Source organism: Corvus cornix, chromosome 11 (assembly GCF_000738735.6).
Source record: "Corvus cornix cornix isolate S_Up_H32 chromosome 11, ASM73873v5, whole genome shotgun sequence".
NCBI lineage: Eukaryota > Metazoa > Chordata > Aves > Passeriformes > Corvidae > Corvus > Corvus cornix.
Window position 1 is genome coordinate 8,039,729 of NC_046341.1, and position 24,765 is coordinate 8,064,493.

Consider the following 24,765-nt stretch of genomic DNA (forward strand, 5'->3'; position numbering starts at 1 on the left):
ACAGCCAAATAATTCATAAAAAATGGCAAGAAAGGAGTTTCCCATGCATTTTTTGGGAAGCTTTCCCTCTGAAGTGGGGGGGAGCTGCTTTGGGGTGACACCCTTGACCACAGGGGCTGGCCACATGCCAGCAAATTTTGGCGTTGCCGGCCACACCAGGCTGCAACCAGTTATTAAGGTGGGGTTAGCCATCCCAGGAATGGGGAGCCCCCCCAGCCCCACCTGTAAGGGTGGGTCATCACACCACCTCAGCCCCCCGGCTTTGGGGTGCTGTGGGGTGCTGGCCAGGCATTCACTGAGGTCTTTAATCAAGGTGGATGCAAAACCTGCTGTGGCAGCCGGCATCGGCTCCACCTTCCCACCCAGCTCCCGGCATGGCTCTGCCACCTGCTCAGGGGAAAAGTCCTTTTTTGGGTGGGCAGATTGGTTTTGCACCCTGATAGGAGCAGAGGAGTTAAGGGTGGGCATGCACCGAGCTGGGGCTGCTGCAGGGCACCTGGGGTACATGAGGGGGACCCTTGGAAGGGTCTTTGGGGTGGTGGACAAAAACATTCTTTGGGGGCTGGGAGGGCCAGATGAGTCCTGAGAGGCTGCTGGGAGACCCCAAAGGAGGTGCTGGAGTGGGACACTCTCCCAAGGGGGTTCCCCAATACCTTTAATAGCCAAGGTGGTCCTGGCTGTGGTGGGTGAGCTCAATCTGGCGCAGCCCTCTGGGGCATTAGGGTGGCTTCTGGACGGACATTCAGGATTTTTTGATGAGCATGAGGGCAAGGTGGGGGACAGAGGCAGATCTGAATGAGTTGGGGCTCTCAGCTGGAGGCCACTGCACTCAATCCCAAACCAGGGACCCCAGACCCCAAGCATGCTCAGGTGCAAACTATCCCTTTGTGGGGTGCTGGGGGAGATGGAGGGGACACCTGGCTGTGACCCCACGATGCAGTCCCCACCAACTGGTCTTGCCTGTGCAGTCCAGCCCTACCTTGGGTTTTGGGGCCGTGTGCTGCCAAGGGCCACCCTCTGTAATCACAGCTCATGGCAGAGATGCATCCAGCCTTTGCCAGCCCACAAAGCTGCTGGGTGATCTGAGAGGCTGCCATCCTCTCCCAAGCACACGGGGAACTATGGTACTCAAATGCCCCATAGCAGGGCTCAGGTGCCAGGCTCTTGTGAGCTGACACCTCATACACCCTTGTTACCTCCTGGGCGCTATGATGGGGCTCTGTCCCCTCGTGCAAGGCACAAGGGTGTCCCCACAGTGGGTGAGCTGACCCTCAGCTCTGCAGTGAGAATGAGGCAGCAGGGGGACCCTGTCACCTGCAGAGCAGGGATGCACTGAGCACTGGTGGCACTGGGAGAGGGATGGGACTGGGACCGAACTCTACAGCAGACACCAGCATAACAGCACCGAACTGGCAGCAGAGGGCTGTGCCAATGGCGTGTCCCTTCTGCTGTCCCCATCTCTGTCCCTGCACTGTGCCAGCCCCAGGACAAGCAGGATCGGGGAGTGTAGTTAGCTGCTGATCAGCCTGGCTGAAAAGAGAGCAGCCAAATGGCTTTGGCTCATCAGTTCCTGAACTGGTTTCCCCACCAGACAGACGGACAGACGCTGAGGCTGGCACACAGGAGACAGCAGGAATGTGCTGCTGGGCTTGGGACAGTATCAGGCCCTGCAGCACTGGAGGGGCTGATGCTGGGATAATGGAGCTGTGGCAGCCAAGGAGGAGGAGGCCGATACAGACTCGGCTTGGTATTGCATCCATGGGGAAAGGTTTTCCCTCTCTGCTAAACACTCCTCATTTCTCTGCCAAACTCCATCATCAGGGATTAAACTTCCTTCTCCACACATGGAAAGCCTCAGTGGGGATAGGAAACACACACCACGCTTGTTACACCCTCGGTAGGAAAACAAATAGGGTTTAAAATGCTGACAGTGGCCTTGAGGGCACAGCGTAGGTTGTCGTGGGAGCTCTGTCCCTCTTCCAACCCCGTCCTTGGGAAAGCTAGCATGGGTACACAGGTAACAGCCCTTGGGATGCACATTGCAGGCAGTTAAAGCAAGTTTTGGCAAGCAGCTCTTCAGGGTCAGACCTGAGGTCTTCTGCCCTCAGCATCCTCCTCTGCACTGGCCCGGGAAGGGTGCCAGAGCAGGCGTGGGGTGCTTGGGCACCTCTGCAGAGCGCTGCTGGCTGGGCTGTCTGGACGGAGGTGGCCTGGGATGGAGCTCCTCTCCTTGGCAGTGTCCAGCCTGGCAAACCCGTGGCACCAGTGATGCCCGGAGGGAAGTGGTTTGACACCCCTCCCACGCGGCACACGAAGGGCTCATTCCTGCCCCATGCAGAGCGGCCTGAATCCAATGCCCCCTTGCTCCTGCTCCCACAGAAACCATGCATGGGTCACCCCCTACCCTGCAGCACGACTAACCATGCTCCTGAGCACTGTGCATCAGCTGAAGGCTCTATCCAATTCACCTGGTTTGACCATGGCAACATCCCCAGAGCTGGTCTGGTGCACACTGTGGCCCAGACTCACTGCCTGAGCAGTGCTGGCCTCCTCTCCCTTCCCTAAAGTCTGCAATTCAGAGCGAGATTTGGCCACACTGGGGAACTTTTTGCACTTTACAAGTTATTCCAAAGAGCAGTGGGTGCTGGGACAGGCAGTCCGGGGTGGGCAGCACAGAAGAAGGGGCTGGTGTGAGGCACCACCACGCCCCATTTCTGACCTTTTATTGCTGTCCCGTACAGCAAAGGCAACAACGTTTCTCTCTTCCACCGGCTCCAGGCAGGCAGCAATAAGCCGTTCGTGTTTCCGTGCAATAGTCACCTCTGCATGGGGTGAGGCTGCTCCCAAAGGAACCACCAGACATGCTGCAGGGGTGTGAGAGAAATGCTGGCAGCATCCGGGAAGGAATTCCACCTACCTGTGCATGGCTGCACAAACAGCCACAGCAAGGGCTTTTCCACCTTCCTCTGAAGTGCTGGCCCTGCTCCACCTCAGGGGCATTCACATACTATGGAGATGGACCGTAATGGACGGTAATAACACACTAAATACCACGATTTGTCGGTCCGTCACCTTTAAATAACAAATCTCCTCTCCCTTCCAAGCTACAGGAGCACTCAAGCATGGAAATGAAAATACTTCCAAGCTGAATGGCTGTCACGCAGGAAGGCGGAGGGTGGGAGGCCTCTCCCTGCAGCTCCTGGCAAGGAGCACCCTGGCCCTGGGGCTGCCGTGGCGCCGGGCAGGACCTCGCTGCACCCGCCTGCTTTCCTGGGGGGCAGACGCTGCCCAGGGCCTCCCCAAGCTGCAGGATGTGGGCTTTGGTTTGCCGGCAGCTCAGACACCGCCCGGCTTCGCTTTCCCAAGAGGAGCCTCACAACCGCGGGCAGTTCTGAGTCTGTTCCCAGCCTGCCAGCACAGTGTCCCAGCCAGGGCTGGGGGACCCAGCAGCCCCACAGCTGTTGCAGGGCTCTGCTACCACCAAGCCCCCTGCTTTGGGGTGCAGGGACAGGGCCATGAGTGCAACACTCACCACCCACTGGGAGGGCGAGCTGCTGGGGGCTCCCGACAGAGGGAGAACCAGCAGAACAACAGCAAATTCTATCAGAACAGCACTTAAAAAAATAATTTTAATGTTTTAATTGTTTAAGATACATCATCTGTTTATTCCACAGCAGGATCCCACAGCCTGAGCTAGCACAGGGGTTGGGAGCGGGCATGGCACATGGCCCCACTCAGGAGGCAAGCGTGGGAGAAGGGATCAGTGCTGGTACAGGTGGGGATAGCTCCAGCTGGCTCATCCCTGACCACACATTCGCCCAAATCCAAAGCTCAGGCTGAAGCCAGCACTGGAGAAGCACAGGCTGCACGCTCCAGGTGTGCACACACTGCACAGCAGCATCCCTGCACTGGGAGTGCCCAGTAGGCACGGCCCCAAACACACAGATCCATCAGTATATTCTCCAGTTGATGCTCCACAGAAAGAAAAGTCATAAACCTTTTGTGTCCATGGATCCCACCATTCTTCTAGACCCCCTTTTTCCCTAGAAACTGCTGTTCAAGAGCCTCATCACTCCAACAGCAGCAAATCTCAAATTGTCCATAATTTTCCCCATAGAGCTTGGAGACAACAGCCAAAAGGAGCTGTATGGAGTAAGTGTCCTCTTTGTGTTTTCTCAGTGAGGGAGCAAAGGCTTTCCAAAACACCACATCTACGGAGAGATAGTGTGGATCCCAAACTCAAAAGGCAGATGCCTTTCCCAGTCACCAGGAAGTGTCACCAACAAGACAGGGACAAGTTAAAGTGCATTTTATCACCTGGTCAGAGCAGGAGATGGAGACACCTTAAAGCCTAACAGTACTAAAACTATTGGAAGCAACTAATCGCAGGGAGCTTGGGTGCCTGGCTGAGCTTCTCATGCCAGCCACAGGTACTGACCAGTGAGCAGAAAGCTATTTAAAAAGTAATCCTGAAAAATGCCATTTCCTTCTCTTGCTGTATGGGGAAATCTAAACGATGTAAACAGCCATTCAAAATAAGGACCCTGCTGCTTCCAAAGAAACTCTGAGCAGTTCCATGGACTATTTCCTCTTCAAGCGCCATTTACAACTCACCTTTAGAGCTTACTGTTGCTTGAGAATTATTTCTGCCTCAATTGTGTAAAACAACTGTTTTGCTCAGTATGAGCCCATGTGAGGAGGCACCTGGAAAAGACTCTACATTGCTGGAGCGAGTTTGGCTCTGCCAGGTGGGCCCTTTCCAGGGGAGCTTTCAAACACCTCTTCATCCCAAACTAACCAATATTCACACACCCTTCTGCAGGAGAGAGCAATTTTTCTGGTCTGACATCCATGGCCAGCAATGGACACAAGGAATTTGGTCAAATTGGTCTGAAAGCAACCTGGGAAGCGTAGGAGTAATGGAAGCACTTGTAAACATCACCACAGCACATTACCAGGACATCCTGCTTCAGCTCCTTGTGGCAATCTCCTCCAGACAGAGTGGAGCAGAGCTGACTCAACATGGCTTGGGAATTAAATATCCAATCAGTTCCCGGGTGCCCCGCTGTCCCCACTGCTCAGAAGGTGCTCTCGAGCAGGCAGTGGCACCCACAGCCCGTGGGACAGACCTCCTGGGTGCGAAACCACTCCATCATGTGGCTGGTGTGGCCTCCGTGGCCACACGTCAGGCAGAAATTGGAGGAGCCCCGCACGGCCACGTGGCAGATGGCGCACTGGAAGGTGAAGCCCTTGCAGATGGCGCACTGGGTGCCGCGCACCTCGCTGCGGCAGTGGCTGCAGTACACGCCAAACTCTGCCGGAGGAAACACACGGAGAGCAGGACAGTTAGTGCTGGTGGAATTATGGACAAAGCAGCCCTGCATACAGCCCCTTGCTCAGCAGATCAGCCCCTTAAACTACCCAAGGATCTGCCTCAAAGCTCCATCAGGATGGGATGGCGTTCAGAGATCTTGGTTTGTTCTCCATATGGCATTAAAGGAACAGGCAACGGAGTGCTGGGGCACTGGCTGGCCCAATTCCTCAGCTGTCTGCTGGAAATGTGGGTTGGATTTCAAGCTTTGGAGACACTGACACATGAAGGTTTCCTGCTGGTCTCATCCACCTCTTACCACTAGGAAGTGTCACTAAGCAAGCAAGACAGCCTCCATTTCTCATCAGAGAGCCCGGAGCACACCCAATGCCTCCTGTATCAGACTGTCAGCCGTGGAGCTGCAAAGGCATTGGGGGTTAAGTCACCTGTTTTCACTTCAGTTACTCCTCAGAAGTTGTCCTGGCTGACAAGGTGAGACTACTGCTTTTTCTCTGGCATCCCTTAGCTGTTTTTCTCCCCCCAGGTCAAGCACATCTGTTCTCAGAGGTCTGTGAAGAAGACAATTTGGCAGCTGTCCTTAAGCTGGGCATCTACGCTACTGAAAGTATTTTGGGAGAAAAGTCCTCTTTACCTATTTGCTGGCAAAATCTCTAGTTAGAGATCTTGCAATTTTAACATAAGGACACTTCAGCCCAGGATCAGAGATGAAGACGGGGCATTTCAGAGGGAATAATGGACATTCATCAGCACAGAGCTGAGCACTGCTGCCATGGCAGTATGTGCATTTCCAGCTTTGCTGGAGAAATGGTACAGTCTACAAAGCCCTTGAACCAACACCTGCAAGCCTCACCTCCACCCAGAGCTGTGAAAAAGTCAAACCCATTTACTAGCAGTGCTAACCTCTGTCAGAGGTTAAATGCCACATTTTCAGTGATGTTTCAGTAACCAATGGACACTTCCTCTATGTAGCAGGATGCTCTGCCTAAGCCAGAGCAAAACAGCTTGGATCTTACCTTACTTGCAAGCAGTCAGTGATAGATTGAGCGGGGAGGGGGGGCTGTTCTTAAGTGCTGAAGGATGCTGAAACCAGCTTGATCACACTACCCCAAATTAGACCCATCACATGGATAGGTAAGGCAAATGCTTCCTCACCAAGGCTGGCATCAACAGGGATGTGAAAGCCCTGGTAGGGAAGGGAGAGGCAGATGTTTACAGAAGACAAAACCAAAGAGCTGATAGCTTCTAACTCAAAAATAAAGCACGTTCTGCTGAGCAGGCAGGACGACATTTTATCTAAATTTGTGTGACTGACAGTCAATCACTTCATACCATAAAAGACCAGTTCCAATTTTAAATGGTGAAAATTTTTAACACACCTCCCTTAGGTGTGTGTGAAGATCCTTACCTTGGGTGGGGACACCCTCAAGGTCACTCCTCAAAGCTGAGGGAGAGAGATTTGCCCATGGTCATTGCTATGGGTGAACATCAGTGTCTACCTGATAATTATTAAGCTAGCCTTGCTATTATTAATAACCAGTGCACTATTAATTTTGTATACTGTGTGGTAAATAATTCTGATTAAGGTCTTTTTAGTCTAATGATTATCATTATATTCATCAATTTAAATAAACTCTTCATATTTTATTCATATGAAATAATTGGTTTGCCATCACTAATCCTGTGGAACAATTGGTACCAAGGTTCAATTACACCTATATAACAATTTTAAACCCTTGTGACTCCCTTGGGTGGGTCTCTCAGATAAACTTTGTCCATTCAATCCATGACACATCCCACCCTGCAGATTGCATGTTCCTAAGCTCCCGAGGCAGAGCTGTGGCTCTGCCTGGGCAACTGGACCAGCCACTCACCAATTCCCTTGTGGGGATCAGGAGGACATGAGACAAACTTCAGAACCTCAGCCCGCTTCTCTCGCAGGCCCCAGCGATAAAGGATTTCTCCATAGCACTTCTTAAAGTCATCAAATTGCTGAGTGTTGGCAGGATCCAGCAGCCTAGAGGAACAAACAGGCTTGTGACTGATTGACTCTCAGAGACTCTGGATGCAATCCTCTTTCCAGCAATGGCTATGCAACCAGCTCACATTGCTGGAAGTAGGGTACTTCCCATGTGTTGCTGAAACATTGCTGAACACAAACTGCTCTGGCCTTGACTTGCTCTACACTCCAGAGTGCACACTCTGTGGGTGGACTCACCTTTGGGGCCCCCACCATGGCCTCTTAGGGATGTATCATGTGTAATCCCAGCAGTGTTGATCCGCAGGATGAAGCTTCTTCAAGTAATTATGTGAATGACAAGGTCTAGGGGCAGGTGTGGTACTGCACTGCAGCAACAGAGACCAGGCCATGGAGTTGCACGTGACTGAGACACAAGTAAGGCACCTCTGAACACCCTCAAGGCACGTGATAACCTACCTTTTGTTTTTCTCATGCTGGTCTTTCTCCCGCTCCCGATGATCAGGATACATTAGGTTTCCGTAGCGGAAGTCATCTGGAGAAGACTCGCACCAGGGAGTGGAGGTCTGCTCCGTGTCTTTGTTTGCTGCAAGCACCAAGAGGCTGTGAGTGCATCTCCCCCTTCAAAACTGGGGTCAGGAAGGGACATGAAAAACCACAGGTTTGGACACCTGCATTTCTGTCCTGTCTCTGTCCTACCACCCTTGCATTCCAACAAACACTGCCCCGCCTCCAGGAACTAAGTGCCAGCCTCTACTTGCCAAGTGCTTCTACTACACTTCTGGTGACAAGATGGGAACGGGGATCACCAGGCAGAAATCTGATGTGGAGGAATCCCTTTTGCCTGCTGCTTTAGACAAAAAGTAACCAGGCAATCAATCCCATAGAGCTTGCTTGGGAACATTATTCCGGGCAGACCTGGGTTCCTCTTTCCGAGACAGGGAGGACTCTCATTACCAGGACTGGTGTTACGTAAAGGGGCCTCTGTATGCAAGGTACTGCCCCAGGGGCAGGGAGATAGATGACTGCTAATAACTGCTACAAGAGATTATCCACTCCCCTAACCCCCATCCTCTCCTCTTCCCCATGTCACAGGTACCTGGATATCACACTGAAACTTGGTGCTAATAGGGATGATGCTGCCCCAGGCCGTGTATATCACTAGGAATCAGCCAAAAGCTTCAACTCTGACACCAGAGCCCCTAGGAGTGACTGGTCTTTGTCACCTGTGCAGCTCAGTGAAAAACCTCTGCAGATATTCATGGCACCAAGAACCCAATCTTTCCAATTGCTGCTGTTTTTCCAGTGAGAGGAGAAAGCACAGCACTGCTTTTCCCCCTGAACCCTGTGAAATTAGCTGGCTGATGACATTTTGAGGCCAGTTTCGATATTCGTTGAATGAAGTATCTACTAAAGTCAGAAGGTGCAGGTCTCCAGGAGCCTTGACATGGATACTGCAAGGCCTGCTCACTTCCAGCCATGGAGTCACACCTTGCTGGCCAAACCCCACAGTGCTGCTCTGGCAGAGCACATCTGCAATCACAGCCAGTACTAACTCTCTCCTTTCCCCACCATAGGAGCCATCTAAAACCTTCAGAAGGGAGGGAGATTCCTTTATTTACTAGCCAGGTCTCATACCTATGCTCCAGCCTCCAGTGCCAATTCCAGGATCTGACATGCTGGAACAGGAGCCAGAGGAAGTAAAGCTGGGCTGTGAGGGGGAAAGGAGAATAAATCATGTCATCTATATGAGAGACGTTCAAAGATATCCAAGACAAACGGGAAAGAAATGGCAATCATACGTATCGGCTGTGGGAGGCCAGGTTGGAGGCACGCTGAGGAAAGGGAACACAAGAGCTGGGGCACCCCTGGAGCCTGGATTGGGCTTCAAACACACTGCAGAGCATGGCCAGGGTCTGCACGTCGTGGAGCTGTGAGTAATGAGCCAGCCTGGGAAATGAAAAAGACAGTGTGAAACCAGGTAGAATTCAGTGGCAAAACCATTAAGACTCCAGGGCAGCTAATTTCAAGCCTGTTGCATACATGGGTTTGGGTGTCATGCCTGCCCACAGGACACACGTGCACTGAGGGACTGGGTTGGCTTCTGTGTCACACCTTTGAGGAGCCAAGTTCGCCTTCTGAAAATGCTCATGCCCTAACTGGTGGGAGAAGGATGGGAGCTCTGGGAATCCAGCAGTACTCATGCTCTGATGTAACACCGGAGCCATTAGACTCACTCCCAGCCACAACATCTTTCTGACAAAGCCCTCTGGGTGCAAGCATCCTGCACCTAGATCACAAGGAAAAAGCCCTCTGCAAGTTTTCTGGAAGGCTAGGAAGTTTCCAGTTTGCTCTGAAGGCTAAGAGTGATAAAGAACAACCTGTGCTGTGCTCCCACTGCTGCCATGCAGCAGGAGAGAGCTCAGCCAAGCAACAGTATGGAAAGCACAGCACACAAATCCTGCACTTCCAAATAGCGTGGATGGACAAATAATATCAATTACTAATTATGTGCCCTCCTGAGCAGATTCACCACCTGGAAGACATTTGTAGCTAACACTTGGCTTTGAGGCTGCTGGAATGACTTCCCAGTAAAGCTAGATGAGAACAGGGAACCAGAAAGTGAAAAAAGGTGTTGCACCAACAGGCTCGTTTAGTGGGGAGCAGGAAACCCAAATCTCCAAGTCAGGCATTGTGGGCATAGAAAGCAGAGCTCCGCCCGTGTCTGGCCTATTGCTCAATGCCGACCAAGGAAGACCTGAGTGATAGGTGGAAGGTCAAGGGCTGTTTCCTGAATGCCAGAAACACATTTGGAGCTTCCTTTTGTGATGCACTGCAGGCTTGAGACAGAAAAAAATCCATGCTGTGGCACTATCCCAAATCTGAAATGACCCCTTACACGTACATAGTTATGGAAGGCTCTGCTTCAGCAACCATTCCCCAACCCCCCCCCAGCATTCAGACACGTACAAGGACTCCAGTAATTGACGTCCAAATGGATGTTGTGCCCAAGGTATCTCTAAATCTGGGTCGGACTTCGGTCCAAGACAGAGATCAGTGGCTACCATGGCCAGTGACCAAACCTGGCAGACAGGAAGGAAAAGCAGCAAAGCTACAATTAGGATTAACCACACTCCCAGGGCATAGGTGTGCACAAATTCACACACAGACAGATAATAATGGAGCTTGTCTGTTTTGCTAGGTTTTTTTCCCCTTGACAGCAGGGAACAGTTTCAGTCTCTGTGTCACAAATAATACAGAGAATAACACAAAACCAAAGCTTTCCCCATCCCACTCGCCTTGTGTTTGGGTTAAATGCAAAAGTCTATAGTCTATTAGTGCATTTTATATTCAAAAGCCTCAAAAGGGTTTAGATTTGATACAGTTCTTGGGTTCAGAGATGTCTGGTGGCAGAAAGTTTACTGGTAAATCATTATTTGCATGAGAAATATCCTTTTGATTAGTTGTGTCACTGAGCACTATTCTCCTAATGCAGACTGGCACAGACAGGACACAATTTGCCATTTCTGCTTCAAAAGTTTAACCACTTCACACGAAATTTCTCCTTCATTTATCATCCTCTACTCTGGAAACGGTTCCATCTTGTCAGTCTCTATACCACTGATCTAGGACTGTTTTTCTGCTGTGCCTTTAAAAATGGGACAGTTAGAATATTCTAGGGAAAAGGAAAGCTCCTAGTTTAGCATGGAAAAAAAAAGAGCAGGAAAGGAAAAAGAGCATGGTGCTAAAAAGACAGCAGAAATCAGAGAACTGACAACATGGACAATAAAGAAAAACCACATGCTCCAAGTACAAAGAACAGACAGAAAAAGCAGTCCCAAAGCTGCTCTCTGTGAAACCAGAGAGAGAAACAGGAGAGAAACCAAAACAAGGACTGAGCTGAGTAAGAGAGAGCACAGAAAGGAAACAGGGAAGATGCCACTTCCTACACTGCTACAGAGCACATGAAACTGTAACTTGCAACTCAAGCCTCCATGTCTGCTATGAGCTGCACTACAGGCTGGAGTTACACGAGACAGGGAAAACTAAGCAAGAAACTCAGAGAAATCTTGCTGAAGTTACTCCACCCAAACTCTGGTCCAATGTGGACAAACCAGACTGCAAGAGGAAGAACAGACAAAGGGGAACTAGACCTACTTTCTCTCTTCTGGTCTTGCAGAACCCACCAAGAAGCAAGACAACAGCTTGAGTCAGCTTGTGCTTAGGTCAGGTAAGCCTATGCATGTTCCTTGTCCAGCTCTAGGAAGAGCCAAATGCTGAGGAGATGTGCACAGCTCCTGTGGCACTGCCAGTTCCCCCCATCTCTTTCAGGTGCTCCCATGTCCTGTCAAATGTCCTCCCTGTTGCAATGGACTAATCACAGGGGAAAGCATAGGCCACAATAGCCATTTTTCTCCTATTTTTAGCTAAAGGCAAATAGCCAGCCCCATTTTGGGGCCCCTGGGCCCAGGCTCTCATGGGAGAAAACAGCTGCAGTTAGCACCCAGTGCCAGCACAGTTAAATGCCAAACAATGGGAACAATTACATAAGTACAAAAAAAAATTACGGATCAAAATGCTGACAGCAGCTAGGCAACTCTGTGCACAGTTACCCCATTTGATGACTCAAAAGCAGGCTGCATTCCTCACTTTGCCTACAGGAATTCCCTGAAAAATGTGTTTCACTCAGTTTGGCAAACAGCATAAAAGAATCTGTGTGTAGCCCTGGGAAGGAATCTCTTGATGCCCAGAGTCAGGGAGGTGAACACCACCTTGGTGGCTGTTCCACAGGCCTGGTTCACCAAGCAGACTCCTGGTACAGCTGCTGAACCCTGGTGGCCATTTGGGTGTCAGTGAGCCATTGGAGGGTAGCACAGCACGCTGAGGAAGAGGTCTGATTCCATGGCATACCTGTACGAGATCCCTCCGCCCCACAGTCAAGGCTGAGGCAGCATTCTTCTGGCAAGTCTCCTGGATGTTATTCACGTTCAGTCTGAAAAGACAGGACATAACTCAGCTCACATTACCTACGAAGGTGGGGAGGAATGGGGGGAACGTGGTTCTGGCAGCAGTGAGCAGCCCAGAACCTCCAGATCAATGTGAGCCTCTTTGCATGGCCAGGATTCCATCCCATCCTTCTCTGTTATTAGGGATCACTGCCATCCACCTCCCACTATTCATTTTTGCTAATACACCACACATCGAGTCCAGCTCCACACTAGCTGGGATTGATTCTAAGCAGCACCATTTCCAAGAAGGTATCAGACCAAACTTCTGCCAGGATATCACGAAGTCCAGAATCATTCTTGTCCCTAAAAGCTGGTGCCATTGGTTACATGGTCCTGCTCCCATTCAGCCCATCGATCTGCTCTGGCTGACTCAGAGGGAGATGGGGGCACACTGGAGAGAACCAAGCCTTCAGCCTGTTCCCCAGGGGGTAACACACCCACTGGGAAGCCTTGACAGGCTGGCAAGGTGAACTGAAGAAACCCACATGGACTTTTCTGCCTCTCATCAGAAATCTTCCCAACACTTCAACTGCTTGAGATTTTACAGTACACGGAAAAGGGTGAGGCTGTTTATACAAGATGTCCCAAGAAGAAAGGTCCAACAGGTTTTTTTAAAGAATATTCTTTTTAATAACATAGAAAAGGAAAGAAGGAAGGGGTTTTTTCCTCTCTTTCTTTCCTCAGAAAGGAAATCTGCTTCTTCCCTGGATGTCCATAGACTGGAAATTCTATTAAGGACCAGACAGTATTACCAAAGCTAAGAAAGAAAAAATTCAGGAACAGAGGTTTTGTAACTATGTGATTTAGAAAGTCTGGAAAAAGGAAGCCCTTTGTTGAAAAAAAATGCAAAACCAACAAAATCACAAAAATGCCCACAGAACTCCATCCTTTCCATTAAAGTGGAACAATTTGCAGTACAAATCTGACATGTACAACCGGGACTCCAAGTGGGAACATATCAGATACTTCTGAAAATAAAAAACTTTATGAGCTATTAATAGTTTTACAGAATGAAAATGTGCCTTTACTGAGATTTTTAAGCCTATGCATTTAACATGAGATTTGAAAAAGAATTTCTACTGATAATTTCTCTCTTTAGCAGGTGAAAACCTCAGCCTGTGACATTTGCAGTGACAATGCTGAAGCACCACTTCAAACTCTGTTTACCACACCCCATGACAAATTTCTTCCCTCACACTTTTCAGATTTACAGGAGACAGGTCCCCTCTCACAGGCAGTGGGATACCAAAAAAAGCAGTGAGGCAAGAACAGAGGAAGAAGGCAGAGAAACATTCAAGAATCCATGCTGACTGATGTCAGGATTAAAGCTCAGCAATGCCAAAGACAGCTGGTTTCATTTGGGAAAGGATGAAAGCCTGTGTGTACTCACATGTAGAGCTCTCCCAGCAGCTTGTGGACAGGCAGCAAGCAGGAAATATCTTGGATAATAACTTTCCCAGCAGCTTTGATGGGTCGGTTGTTGGCATCTGCCCCCTCTCGTTTGCCTTTCCACCTCCTTGATTTCTGCAGAACAAATGGCAACGTGTTACTGGGGAAGAGGACTGCTTGGGTGGGCTGCTTGGGACAGGGAACAAAGCACTAGGGTCAGGAATAATGCAAGCAGCACCCAAACCTGCCTTTCAGAAGGCTCTGTGTTACCCTGGAAAACATCCATGACATGCCCAGGAGAACAAGCATCTCCATCTGTAGGAAGTGAAAAGCAGGTCAAGGCAGCGAGCTCAAGGTCAAACTCACTCAAAAAATATTTTGTGAGTTTTCCTATGAAAGCCAATAATAGAATAAATCAGCATCGGGATGCCAATCAAACCTGGGCAAATTTGGCAGGAGGACCATTCAATTCTCATTCTCTGGGAACCCTTTGCAGATAGACCACTGCTGACCTCAGCCAGCGTCAGCATGGAGACATGCAGGAGGCAGCTGCTGCTTGCCCTTCACCTCAGGGCAAGCCCACAGCTCCAGTCTGTCTCTAGGTCTGCCCTCTCATGGTGAGAACAGCCCTGTTCAGCGCCAGCACAGGGCTCCCACATCCTGCTTTATCAACAGCTTCAAACAAACAACTGGCAGATGATAAAGCAGGGCCCAAGTTTTCCTAGCAAGGATCCCTAGATACTATGCTCACAGCTACTTACAGCTGGCTCAGGACATAAAAGGTGGGAGAAGAAAGGAGAGGAAACAACAGAAGGCAACAGAAACAAGAAGCCAAGATTCCCAAATACTCCCTGTAACAGATACAGAGGCCAACTTAAAGCCAAGCTGCATAAAGCTACCTTGACTATGTGAAACACCATAGAGTATTTGTCTGGTATCCTGACCTCTTCCAGCTCCTTGCTCTAGGAGAGTGAGGAGGAGGGACGAGAGGATGTGTGGCAGCACGACAGGCAGAAGGCACTGGCACTCTACTGAAGGAAGCACTGGCTGCTAGGCAGGGTTCCAATGCTTTGCAATGCTGCTCTCCTATGGCGTGTTCCCTCACTGCCACACAGAGCAGTGTTGGACCAACACGGAAGCGCCTGCTCATGCTGAGTTAGGGAGGCTCTCCCGGGGCGCTCATGCTGGGCTTCCCACACCTCATCGAAGCAGAACAGCCCCTCTCTCAAGGGGCCAGCAAGGCAGCCCTGTGCTGATGGCTCTGCGAGGCAGACATGGCTCACACAAGCTCACACTGGTGCTCCTAAAGAGTAGACTGGGATACAGAAAGAGCAGGACTTGGATCTGCAAGCAGGGTCACCTTTACTGTGGGTGTAAGGCCAGCTCTGGGATGGCTGAGTGCCAAATGGTTTTTGACCATGACCATGCAGTCCTGTGAGAACCTGGGCAGCCTTATCAGACACAAAATGTCCTTAAAAAACTCCTCATGACCTTAAGAAATGCCACTGCCTGCCTGGCCCAAACTTAGGCCAGTGTGCTGAGGAGGTCTTGCCATGCTGAGCATAATACTAACACATGCCACAAAAAGCAAAAAGGATGAGCTCCTAAAACTTCTCTGAACACTGCACAGCTGAGGATCAGAGGCTCCAGCTTGACAGTAAATGAAGAAGGCATTTCAGCCTCAAAGGAGGTGAAGGTGGGTTTTTCTAGGGATGCCCATGTTACACAGCATCACCATTCCCCTGATCTTCCACCACTCCCCAGAGTAAAGAGGAGCAGAGATTGCATGGTGCCCAACATTCAGAGGTGTGAAACACTGGTAGGAACAGGGCTGTCAGCATCCAGTGCTGTGGAAAAGCTGACTGACTAGTTCTCTGACACATCCCCACAAACCCTAATTCATCCGAGAGGAATCCGCCTGCAATACTTATCTGTCCCCTGAAGCTGAAAAGCACTATGCAGTGGAAAGTGGCTAGAATGGGGTCAGGTGGGAGACCCACCTCTCTTCAGTCCATCCGTTCCTAATCAAGACACAGTCTGGATCAGCTCTGCCTCTCTTGATGTTGGGCAGGCTAATCCTGTTTTGATAACACCTTAAAGTTTAGCTGCCCTTCCCATGCTGCAGGATGTGGGCTGTATTACAGCAAGGTTCCCAAGTAACAGTGGCACCTGTACCTCATTCCTTTGCAGGGCAGCAAATGCTGTCTCCTAGGTGAGGCAAGGAGCTGCTGATGCTACTAAAACCAGGATATGAGCGAAGCTTGGGAGCCCCAGCACAACGACATGCCAGGAGGAGAGAGCTCAGGCACTGTCCTGGAAGGGCTACCAGGCTTTTCGCAGCAAGAACTTATTTGTGCTGTGTCTGAACAGATATTTGAGCTCAGGCTTGCAGACACAGAACCACATTCTGCAGGGCTATCAACGACAGTTTCTAGAGCCTGGCAGGTAATTTGGAGAGCAACTTGCCACCTCCTGACCATCTGTAAGCCAGCTGCCCCCAGGACTCAGAGTCGATGGAGAGCTCCCTCTGCCCAGTCTTTGGGAACAGATTCAACCTGCTCCTGTCCCCTGCAAGAGCGGACTGAAGAAGCCTCCCAACAGGCATTTCAAGACTAGAAACATGGACAACACATATCACTTTCCACAGGCAATTGAGTTTGGTTTTTTTTTTTTTTTTTGGAGGAGAATGACAACAAATGAAGATGAGAATGAAAAAGAGCTCTCATGAATGGTTTCCACTGCTTGCTTTTAGCATATCACCAGACAAATGGAAACACTAAATGTATCAGAACACCCTGAAAACTTGGACTCAAAACAAAATTGTCCTGTTTTCTTCCTTTTAACACTGCTTATTTACTGGCAAAAAGGGAAATCCTAATTCTTTAGTGGTGCAGCTCCAGGAGTGGAGTTAGTTGGTAGCCACAGGCCCTGCTTGTACTACACTTCCATGCCCACCACTCCAAGCCCCTAAAGCTGTGACAGAAAAAAATCATAAAGCTACAGGTAGAGTCACCATTAAAAACGTCTGGGTTTTTTGCAATTCAGGTTTACCTCAGCTACAGCAAGTAAGAGTTAGAAAAAAGCCCCCACAATCAGAAGTATGGGAACCGTCATGGATTGGGTAAAGTTCATCACTATTGACAGCAGAAGTTCTACTTTGAATCCAGTCATTGCTGGTGTTAATTACAGGAGTAGCTCTCCACCAGGTGGTATCTGAGTAGTTTTAATAGGGATTACTAGAGACAAAGAAAGCTCTAGGTTGGGTTTGTCTGGCCAAGGTCCACCTCCCTCCCATTCTGCCTCTTCTCCCAGGAGGAGCTCCCACTATGGTGTAATCAAAAGGTGCCACCTAGGCTCAGGGGCATTAGGATAGAACAGGAAACACATCTCTTCCTAGGGGCTTGAGCACAGGTCAGGATGGAGAGCAGGGAACATAACAGTTGGAGCTGAAGCAGAAATTAACATGCACCAAGCTAGCTACTGGCAGCTGAAGGACAAAGGCACAGGTCTTCTGTACTGCCCACGACATTTCTAGCTCTTTCTGAAGCCTAGAATCCATGCCAAGGAGAACTGCATCTACCCAGCTGCTCCTCAGTTTAACAAGAGGAAGATACGAAAGAAAATAGCTACAGTGATAAGTAAATTAAGACTCATCAGTTCCTCAGAGCACGAGAAAGAAAGAAACCAGAGCATTTATGGCAATCATGGGGTTGGAGGTGACAGCAGGGAACAGCACTGAATAATGACTAAAAAAGCCAGCCTGCACCTGCACTACTATACCCAAGGCTGTAATTTGCTGCAATCTGAGGTGATAACGATGGCAGTAAATGGGTTACATGTAGAAACAGATAGCCCAAGAATAAGCCACCAACTGCTTTGTAGCAACCACCATCATCGCTGCATACTCAGCAGCAGGAGTTGCAAAATGCTTCGTGCCTGCTCAGAAAGGATGCTGAACATTTGGGTGTGTGTGCCTTTGGATCCTGCTGAGGCAGGCAGTGCTCTAAGTAGGATCCTGAAATGTAAAGTGCCTGTTTCACATCAGCATATGCAAAATTTCAGGGTTTGTGGTATAAACTGGCGTTAGTAGGGCAAAGGTAAAGGTTGTGAACAGAAGAGAACAGACTCGATGACAAGAAATTAAGCTGCAATAAGTGATGTACAAAATAGTTAAACCTGCTCAAGTCAGGTTCAAGCTGCTTCTCATTTTAATTTTTAAGTAAAATGCAAAAATTGCTTCCTCCCCATAGAAAGCTGTGCTCCTTTATTCTGAACAACTGCCTACAGATTAACTCCCCCGTGTGGCTCATGCAGCACTGCCTGAATTTTCTCTTCAAAATAATCAACATTTACTATTTGCAGCATCTCCCACAGTATCAGGCACCTGCCACAAAGGTACTAAAAATATCCAAGGCCCTTTTGAATCAAGTGCCCCACAGCAGGAATATTTCTTTATAGCTTCCATCAATCAATATCTGGCACCTGCCCTGAAGCATGGGCACTTCAGAATAGGAGGCTAGAAAGAAAGAGGAATTACTGCTTCTTGTAAACTTGCCAAGTTCTTGCTTCCCCAAACACCTTGAGCAATGCTCAGCTCTTCTTCCAGAAGGAAGGCACGTGATTTGCACTAATAACCTATACCTCACGTATGCCTGTGTCTTCACCCTAGGCACTGCTGCCTGCTTCAGAGAGTCAGCTTAGCCTCTTCCAAAGGTTATCCACAAATACAATCAATCCTTCAAGGCTTGGACTAACCCCTGCATCCCTTTTAATTATACATTACAGAAAATTATAACTTTATCACATCACTACTTGCTCTTCCTTCCAGGCCAGTGGTAAGGGAATTAAACTGTGGCTTTTGTGCTCTACAATTTACCACACAAGCTGGAAAGTTCCTTGCTTGATTTTCTTTCTTTCAGTCTGCTCCTGATTCAAGAGAGAACTTCATTTCTTGCCTCTGCTGCTCACATCTCTTTACTGGCTCTTTGCAAAAAGCCTTGATGGAGTCAAGTAAATTACTTCTGGTTTCTTTCACCTATTACTTGCTAGTACAGTCTTAGAACTGTTGTAATTAGGAAAATTTGATCCTATTATACCAAGTTAAATTAGGTGTTACAGGATTCTATTTTATTCCCTGCTGTCTTATGAAGAGAGCATGAAGGACAGCAGCTGTGAAAAAACAGTTGTTCATGCAGACATTAAGACAAACAGACTTAAAGAAATCATCTTTAAATTGAAATGGAGTTTTCTGAGCTTTGTCTATGCTTGGAAGATGAGTGATGAAATAGTAATTGCCCAAAGGTACAGCACAGCTTGAGCAATCCTGGCATCATCAAGATGTTCATGAATGATGTTGGAGCTTGAGGGACATGTGGACCTGGCTAACAGAAAACAACTGTCAAAGAAGACTTGGAAGGGCAGGTGCCAGGAAGAAGGAGTACCTGCCAGGGTAGCTGAAGTGCAACCACCCTAAATGAATGCAGGGTGGTGCAATTCCAAGGGTTGGGAGAAGATCACAAGTTAAGAAGAAATTCTATTTATTGATCCAGGAAATAAGACTGTGTGGTGGATTGCACTGGGAAGTGGCAGCTCATTTTAATGAGATGACAGATTGTTGTCAGAAACTCAACCAGTTTGTTTCTTCCACAGCTCTGATCTTCCCTCCCTCTCCAGCAAGGCTTTCTCTTTTCAGAAATTAGGTGCTCTAATGTCAGCCTCACCGGTTGGTTGATGATGTATAATAATCACTTAGCTCCTCTACAGTGAGCTCTGTTTCTTAGAGGTTGATCTTTTCTTACACTTCAAATTACCCGTTGGCATCCTTTCCTGACCACAAGGCCAGGTGAAACAGGCATCTTGTAGGTCAGTAATTGCATCCTGCAAACTACTGTCTGCCCTGCCCACTTACACGTGCATCTGCTCTTGTGAAGCCCTAGGCCCTGCGTGGAATGCGAGTCCCCCAGCTCTGTGCAGGTTACTCAAAGGCAGGCAGGTGGCATTTTATTCTTGGGCCCTTGGGCAGAAGACAGGGTCATATCAAGGACAGTATTAGCACAGCACACAGTACCGGGAAGTCGTTAATTGCTTGTATGGACCAACGCCGCCGGGCAGAGCGAGGAGACATCTGTACGCGAAAACATTATACCCAGGAAAAGGGAAGAAAGACACCAAGAAAATTAAAGACAAAGGTAAATAAACTGAAATGAAAAGTGCCCTGAACCAGCAGAGTAAAAGATACTGTTCCCAACGGTTCTGGTACACAATGAACAGTTGCAAAGCACGATCCCCACTTTCATCCTCATACAATTGTACTACACAGCATTACCTATGCCTCTGGCAGAGCAAGGGCTGCTATGTCTGTGCCCCACACCAGCCTCTATGAAGACTTTGGCAAACACAAATCTGAATAAAGTCTTCCACACAGAGTTGTATTACTGGAAGAAGCACTGAACTGTTTCGTGTGACCTTGTTCATACCATGAACTGAGGAGAGGACAACACCTAAGTGCCCCACATGCCTAAACTCCAAACAGTTATAGTCCTCTTGCCTGAAGAGGAAGGCAGCTAAGTGTAAACTGCATCATTTTCATTTTTAACACAGCTGCCCAGTGCCATGGCACAGATACCTGCAGGAAGCTAAATAAACATTCCTGCTTACTCAGATTCCCTTTAACATCCAGCATCCTCCAGAACTTCATTCACTGGAACTTGCTGTAACTGTTCACTTTCATTGTAAACAATATGTCAGAATATTAGAAGGGATGTAGAGGCCTTGGCAGGGCCATGTGGAAATTGTCATAATGGGTTGAGAAACTCATTCAGATTGCTCACTCAATCAAATTCACTGACTGACTATGCTGAATAGCTCCAAAGTAGGCTTTCATTAGTAACTTGGAAGATATTTCAGTAGGTACTCAACACAGTATTATAGCAACAACAAACGGAATCTTTCGAAGCACATTACTGTACACTCACTTGAAAAAAAGTTCTGTGTACAGATCTAAGAGTCAACACAATAAAAAAGGCTATTTGGGTTAGGTACAATGTATTTTGCACTTGTTTTCAGCTGATGATAGACAGTCAGGACCATCAACCATGCCTTCAGCCTCTATATCCCCTTGCATCTCACTGCTGGGAGAGCTCTACAGCCAGAAAGTCAAGGCTGGCTGCAGGGCCCCATGGAAAAAGAGAGTAGAAGGCTGCAGCCATGTGCTACAGGTTCCTCCAGCAGGCCTCACAGAGAAGGAGAAAAGGGTTAGTTAAAGGAAATTCAGTATAGTGGAAAAGCAGCAAAACCAAGCTCAGTCCCACCACCAATGCCCTGATGGGACATCACTGTCACCATCCCCATGTACAGCAAGGCTGAGCTGTCCCCAGGTCCCCACTGGCATGACCCTCTAACTGCAGGGGGAACAAACAACTCCATGGCACCTTCTTTAAGAGTTCAAAACACTGATGGCACTGCCATGGTATAGATAAAGCTCCTCCTTTCTGCTGACTACTGCTCCTCAGCAGGGTTCTTTTGAGGAATGAAAAGGAGGGAGGAAGAAAGGAGGAGTGTGCGTGTGTGAATAAAAAGTGAGAAAGAGATATATATATATGTGAGTGTATGTGTGTATATATATACACATATTTAAATGAGCACAGAAAGGCTCAGAGCCAGATTTAGTTTCATTTTGGCTTACTAAGGAGCTCTCTGCTGGAATCAGCAGCTCCCCTGCCTTTATGGGAACATGACATCTTTCCTGTCTAGCAATGGGCAAATTTCATTTGTTTGCTAATGGTAGTGATGCCTGTGGTTACTACATGGGATTTAAATACTTGGTTATGGCTGAAAAATTCAGTTTTGGGGCTGAAGTTGTCTGACATCAGAGTTTGATGCACAAAATTTCAACTTTTATTTAATGCAAACATAAAATCCTTCAGCTTCAGAGCAAGGAGTTAACTAAACTCAGGGTCTGGGCTTTTTAAAACTGTCACAGTGAAATAACAAAAATATGTAGCATTGATCTAACAGAGGCCCTGACATCAACTCCTGAAGAATGAGAAAACATCTGCTGAAGGGAGGTACAGGCTTTTTGGGGTTTTTTAAAGACTATTTCATCTGCAAGAACATTTGAACTAGCTCCCTGCTATGGCTCTTACATTTATTCCAGCATGCAAGGAGATAGCTCGGCAGGGGAAGGGGAACACATGACTTTCCCCTGGCTTTCAGCAGACATGGCTGCACACATGCTTTTGTTCTCTTGAATTCTTTTACACTGTGACAAAAATCTTGTTGCCATCAATACAAGGGCTGGGGAGACAGGTCACATGAAATTGCACCAAGCTGGTTCCACATGTTATTTTTAGCCTTGTCTGTCATCTTAGAGAGGCTGTGTGTCGGAGACAAGCCTGCTGCAGAGGACAGAGGTAGGTCTTTAAATAAACGCTCCTACAAAGACTAGGACAGGCTGTAATTCTTGTACCAGGCAGCACCATTTTCTCTTTTCATCAAAAAAAAGTTTGTGTGGGGAAAGAAATTCAGAATGGGGACTCAGTCTTCTGGGGTCTGTATGGAAGCAGAACTTGCACTGGGGACAGGGGCTCTCCCCGCAGCTGGGAGGTGTAATGACATCATGTAAGCAGGACACAGTCCCACAGACAGGGCTGGCTGTCACATCCAGCACCACCAGAAAAACAAGACTTCTTTCAGTGCCCAGGAAGGATAAAGGTTCAAGGCTTTGACTTCCTCTGCTCCTGGGACACAAGTTCTGAAACTCTTCTGCCAGCAGAGTGCAGACAGCTTTTGGCTTTCCCTAGGGTACCTGGAAGCTCTTCACTGCTGCAGGAGGTTCATGTCCTCTGCACGGGCAGTGAACAAACTACTCAAATGCCCCAAATTCTGAGGCTCTCAGAGGAAGGTTACTGCATTTTTGCAAGCCACTTCACCCCCTGCTGAAGCACAGTTTGTTTCTAACAACCTGCTCAGCCTACTGCTCCCACAGCATCTGCTCCAGGCACATCAGGCCCTCACAGCTGCTTCACAACTACCCTGCCGCCACCCTACAATTACAACAGGTCTTCCTCAACCACTATGTCCCAGAAGGAAACAATCCCACTCTTTTCCAAAGCCTTGTAAACAGGAACAACAGCAAAACCTGCACCTAAACCAGAAGTATGTGGATCAGAAGATCTTCAGAGAATCATGCAGTAATTATTTTTGTTTAAAAAAATGAAAGGTTCAAAGTGGCACATATCCCTGAAAGAGACACCTGAAACAGAAATAACCAACCACATCCCACAGTCCAGGAGAGGTTGACTGTGAGCTGCAGAGAGCCACAACCCTTTGCAGTTATATTGTCAGGGAATACCCACCAGAAGAGCAAGAGCTGCCTACATGTACTTATCTGAAGACTACAACTTCCTAGAGGGTGAGATTTTAACCCTACATAATGCAAAGGGAGACAGTATACAAACACTGTACAATGCTCTGAAGGGAACTGTGAAGGGTCAGCATAGAGAAATATCAAAATAAGCAGGTCAAATGCTAGAGAGGATCAGTAAATAAGTTACTAATAGAAGATAAATCCATTTGACAGAGCTGCCTGTAAAAAGATGTCTTTTTGAGAGAATATAAAGCTTTTGTTACTAGCAATGCTAAAAGAAAGGAAAACAGATCATGAAAGCTGAAGTGTTGGGAGCAGTGCTTTGGTCTGGTACTTACCCTCTCTTTGTAGTAGAAGGAACTAATGGAGACCTGCTCCTTCTCGCTGCGTGTTGGGCTCCCACTGTACAAACGCAGGTTGCCCGGAGTCTCAGTGCGGATCTTCATCGGAGTAATGAGGCCACTGTGGTATGCTGATAAAGCTGACAGAGACCTGGAAAAAAGGGAAATACACTTTCAGGGGCTTTTCCCACCAAAACATCCCACAGACTCACACTGACATCTCCACTAACCCAAGCTGCCAGCAGTGGTGCCACTGTCTCAACAGAAGTCTCTGCTGAGGCCCAGTGGTGTAATGGCCCAGGCTCTCTGCACTGAGGGCACAGCTAACACTAGAGGGGAGTAGCTCCAGTGTAGGACCTGGTATTTTCCTGCTTTCCTGCCCATGACAGCAGCATATCTCAAAAAGCCACACAGGGCACTCACCTGGGTGTGGGCTCCATCGGGGACACGGCGCGGTGCATGGTCATGGGCCTTGTGAAATACACCAGGTACCCTGAAGAGACAGGACACGGCATAAAGATCATGCAACAAGGAGTAGATTACTCAGGGGTGGTTCAACTTAAATGACCAGATTTCCCCATGTATCAGAGGCAATGGGCCTCTGATACCCTTAGTGATTTTAAACTGAAAGCAGACAACCACATTCTCTCAACCCAAATCCACTCCCTGCAAACCCACTACAAAGCACAGGGTTTTTGAGGTGTTTCTCTCAAAACCACAGTTTCAAGTGGCTTACAGCTGTTAGAGAAAACATGGGAAAAGAAAATGAGCAAATACATGCTGCTGTTTTAACTCTCCACCAGAACATGCCAAGCACTGTTACTCCAGAGGTAAGTGAGGTGATGTTTGGCAATGCAGAGAAACCACTGCAGCTTGTACAACTCTCTTCTCCAACAGGAGAGCCCCAGTCATCTGAGGCCAACTCCAAAGCACTCTCTCACAAGCCTTACCCTGTTTCTTAGCACCTCAAGTGTCTTCAGCCACCTACTCTTGCAAGAATTTCAGGACTTAGCAGGTTTCACTGAGCCTATTCAATACAGTATTATCCTGTTTTACTTTTGCTTGAGAATTCGGTGAGGAAAGCAGCTTTCAAAATGTTCTCAAACTGGGATGCAGTCAGATCCAGAGAAGGCATGTGTGCATCTGAAACAGCTCAGTGAAACTTAATAGCTCTTACTCAGATCTTAACCTGGTTTTTAATGATCTTTACCCCATATATGCTCTCCTGGAAACCTCGGTGTGATTGTACCCCATCTCCCATTTAGGAGAAGTTTCTTAGTGAGCTTGGGAAAGCTATTTTGGACAACAGAAAAAGTGTACAATGAGAAAAGAGTGGTTAGTAACGTGAATAT

The 24,765-nt window shown here is 48.3% G+C and overlaps 1 protein-coding gene across 7 annotated transcripts in view; it reads right to left on the reverse strand.

Annotated features, from left to right (window-relative positions):
* Positions 1-3,610: 3,610 nt before the first annotated feature.
* Positions 3,611-24,765, reverse strand: part of WDR59 (WD repeat domain 59) — a 49,252-nt gene continuing 28,097 nt past the window's right edge. For 3 of the 7 annotated variants that reach the window (XM_039558361.1, XM_019284245.2, XM_019284246.2), the window contains exons 17-28: positions 23,837-23,906; positions 23,411-23,564; positions 19,773-19,829; positions 13,707-13,840; positions 12,219-12,300; positions 10,278-10,390; positions 9,110-9,257; positions 8,946-9,018; positions 7,767-7,893; positions 7,204-7,346; positions 6,738-6,773; positions 3,611-5,314 (exon numbers count right to left, since the gene is read on the reverse strand). In XM_039558361.1, the coding sequence (XP_039414295.1) occupies positions 5,079-5,314; positions 6,738-6,773; positions 7,204-7,346; positions 7,767-7,893; positions 8,946-9,018; positions 9,110-9,257; positions 10,278-10,390; positions 12,219-12,300; positions 13,707-13,840; positions 19,773-19,829; positions 23,411-23,564; positions 23,837-23,906 (1,373 nt within the window). In that variant the 3' untranslated portion in view covers positions 3,611-5,078. The other 4 variants (XM_039558363.1, XM_039558362.1, XM_039558364.1 and 1 more) reach the window with 4 other exon arrangements.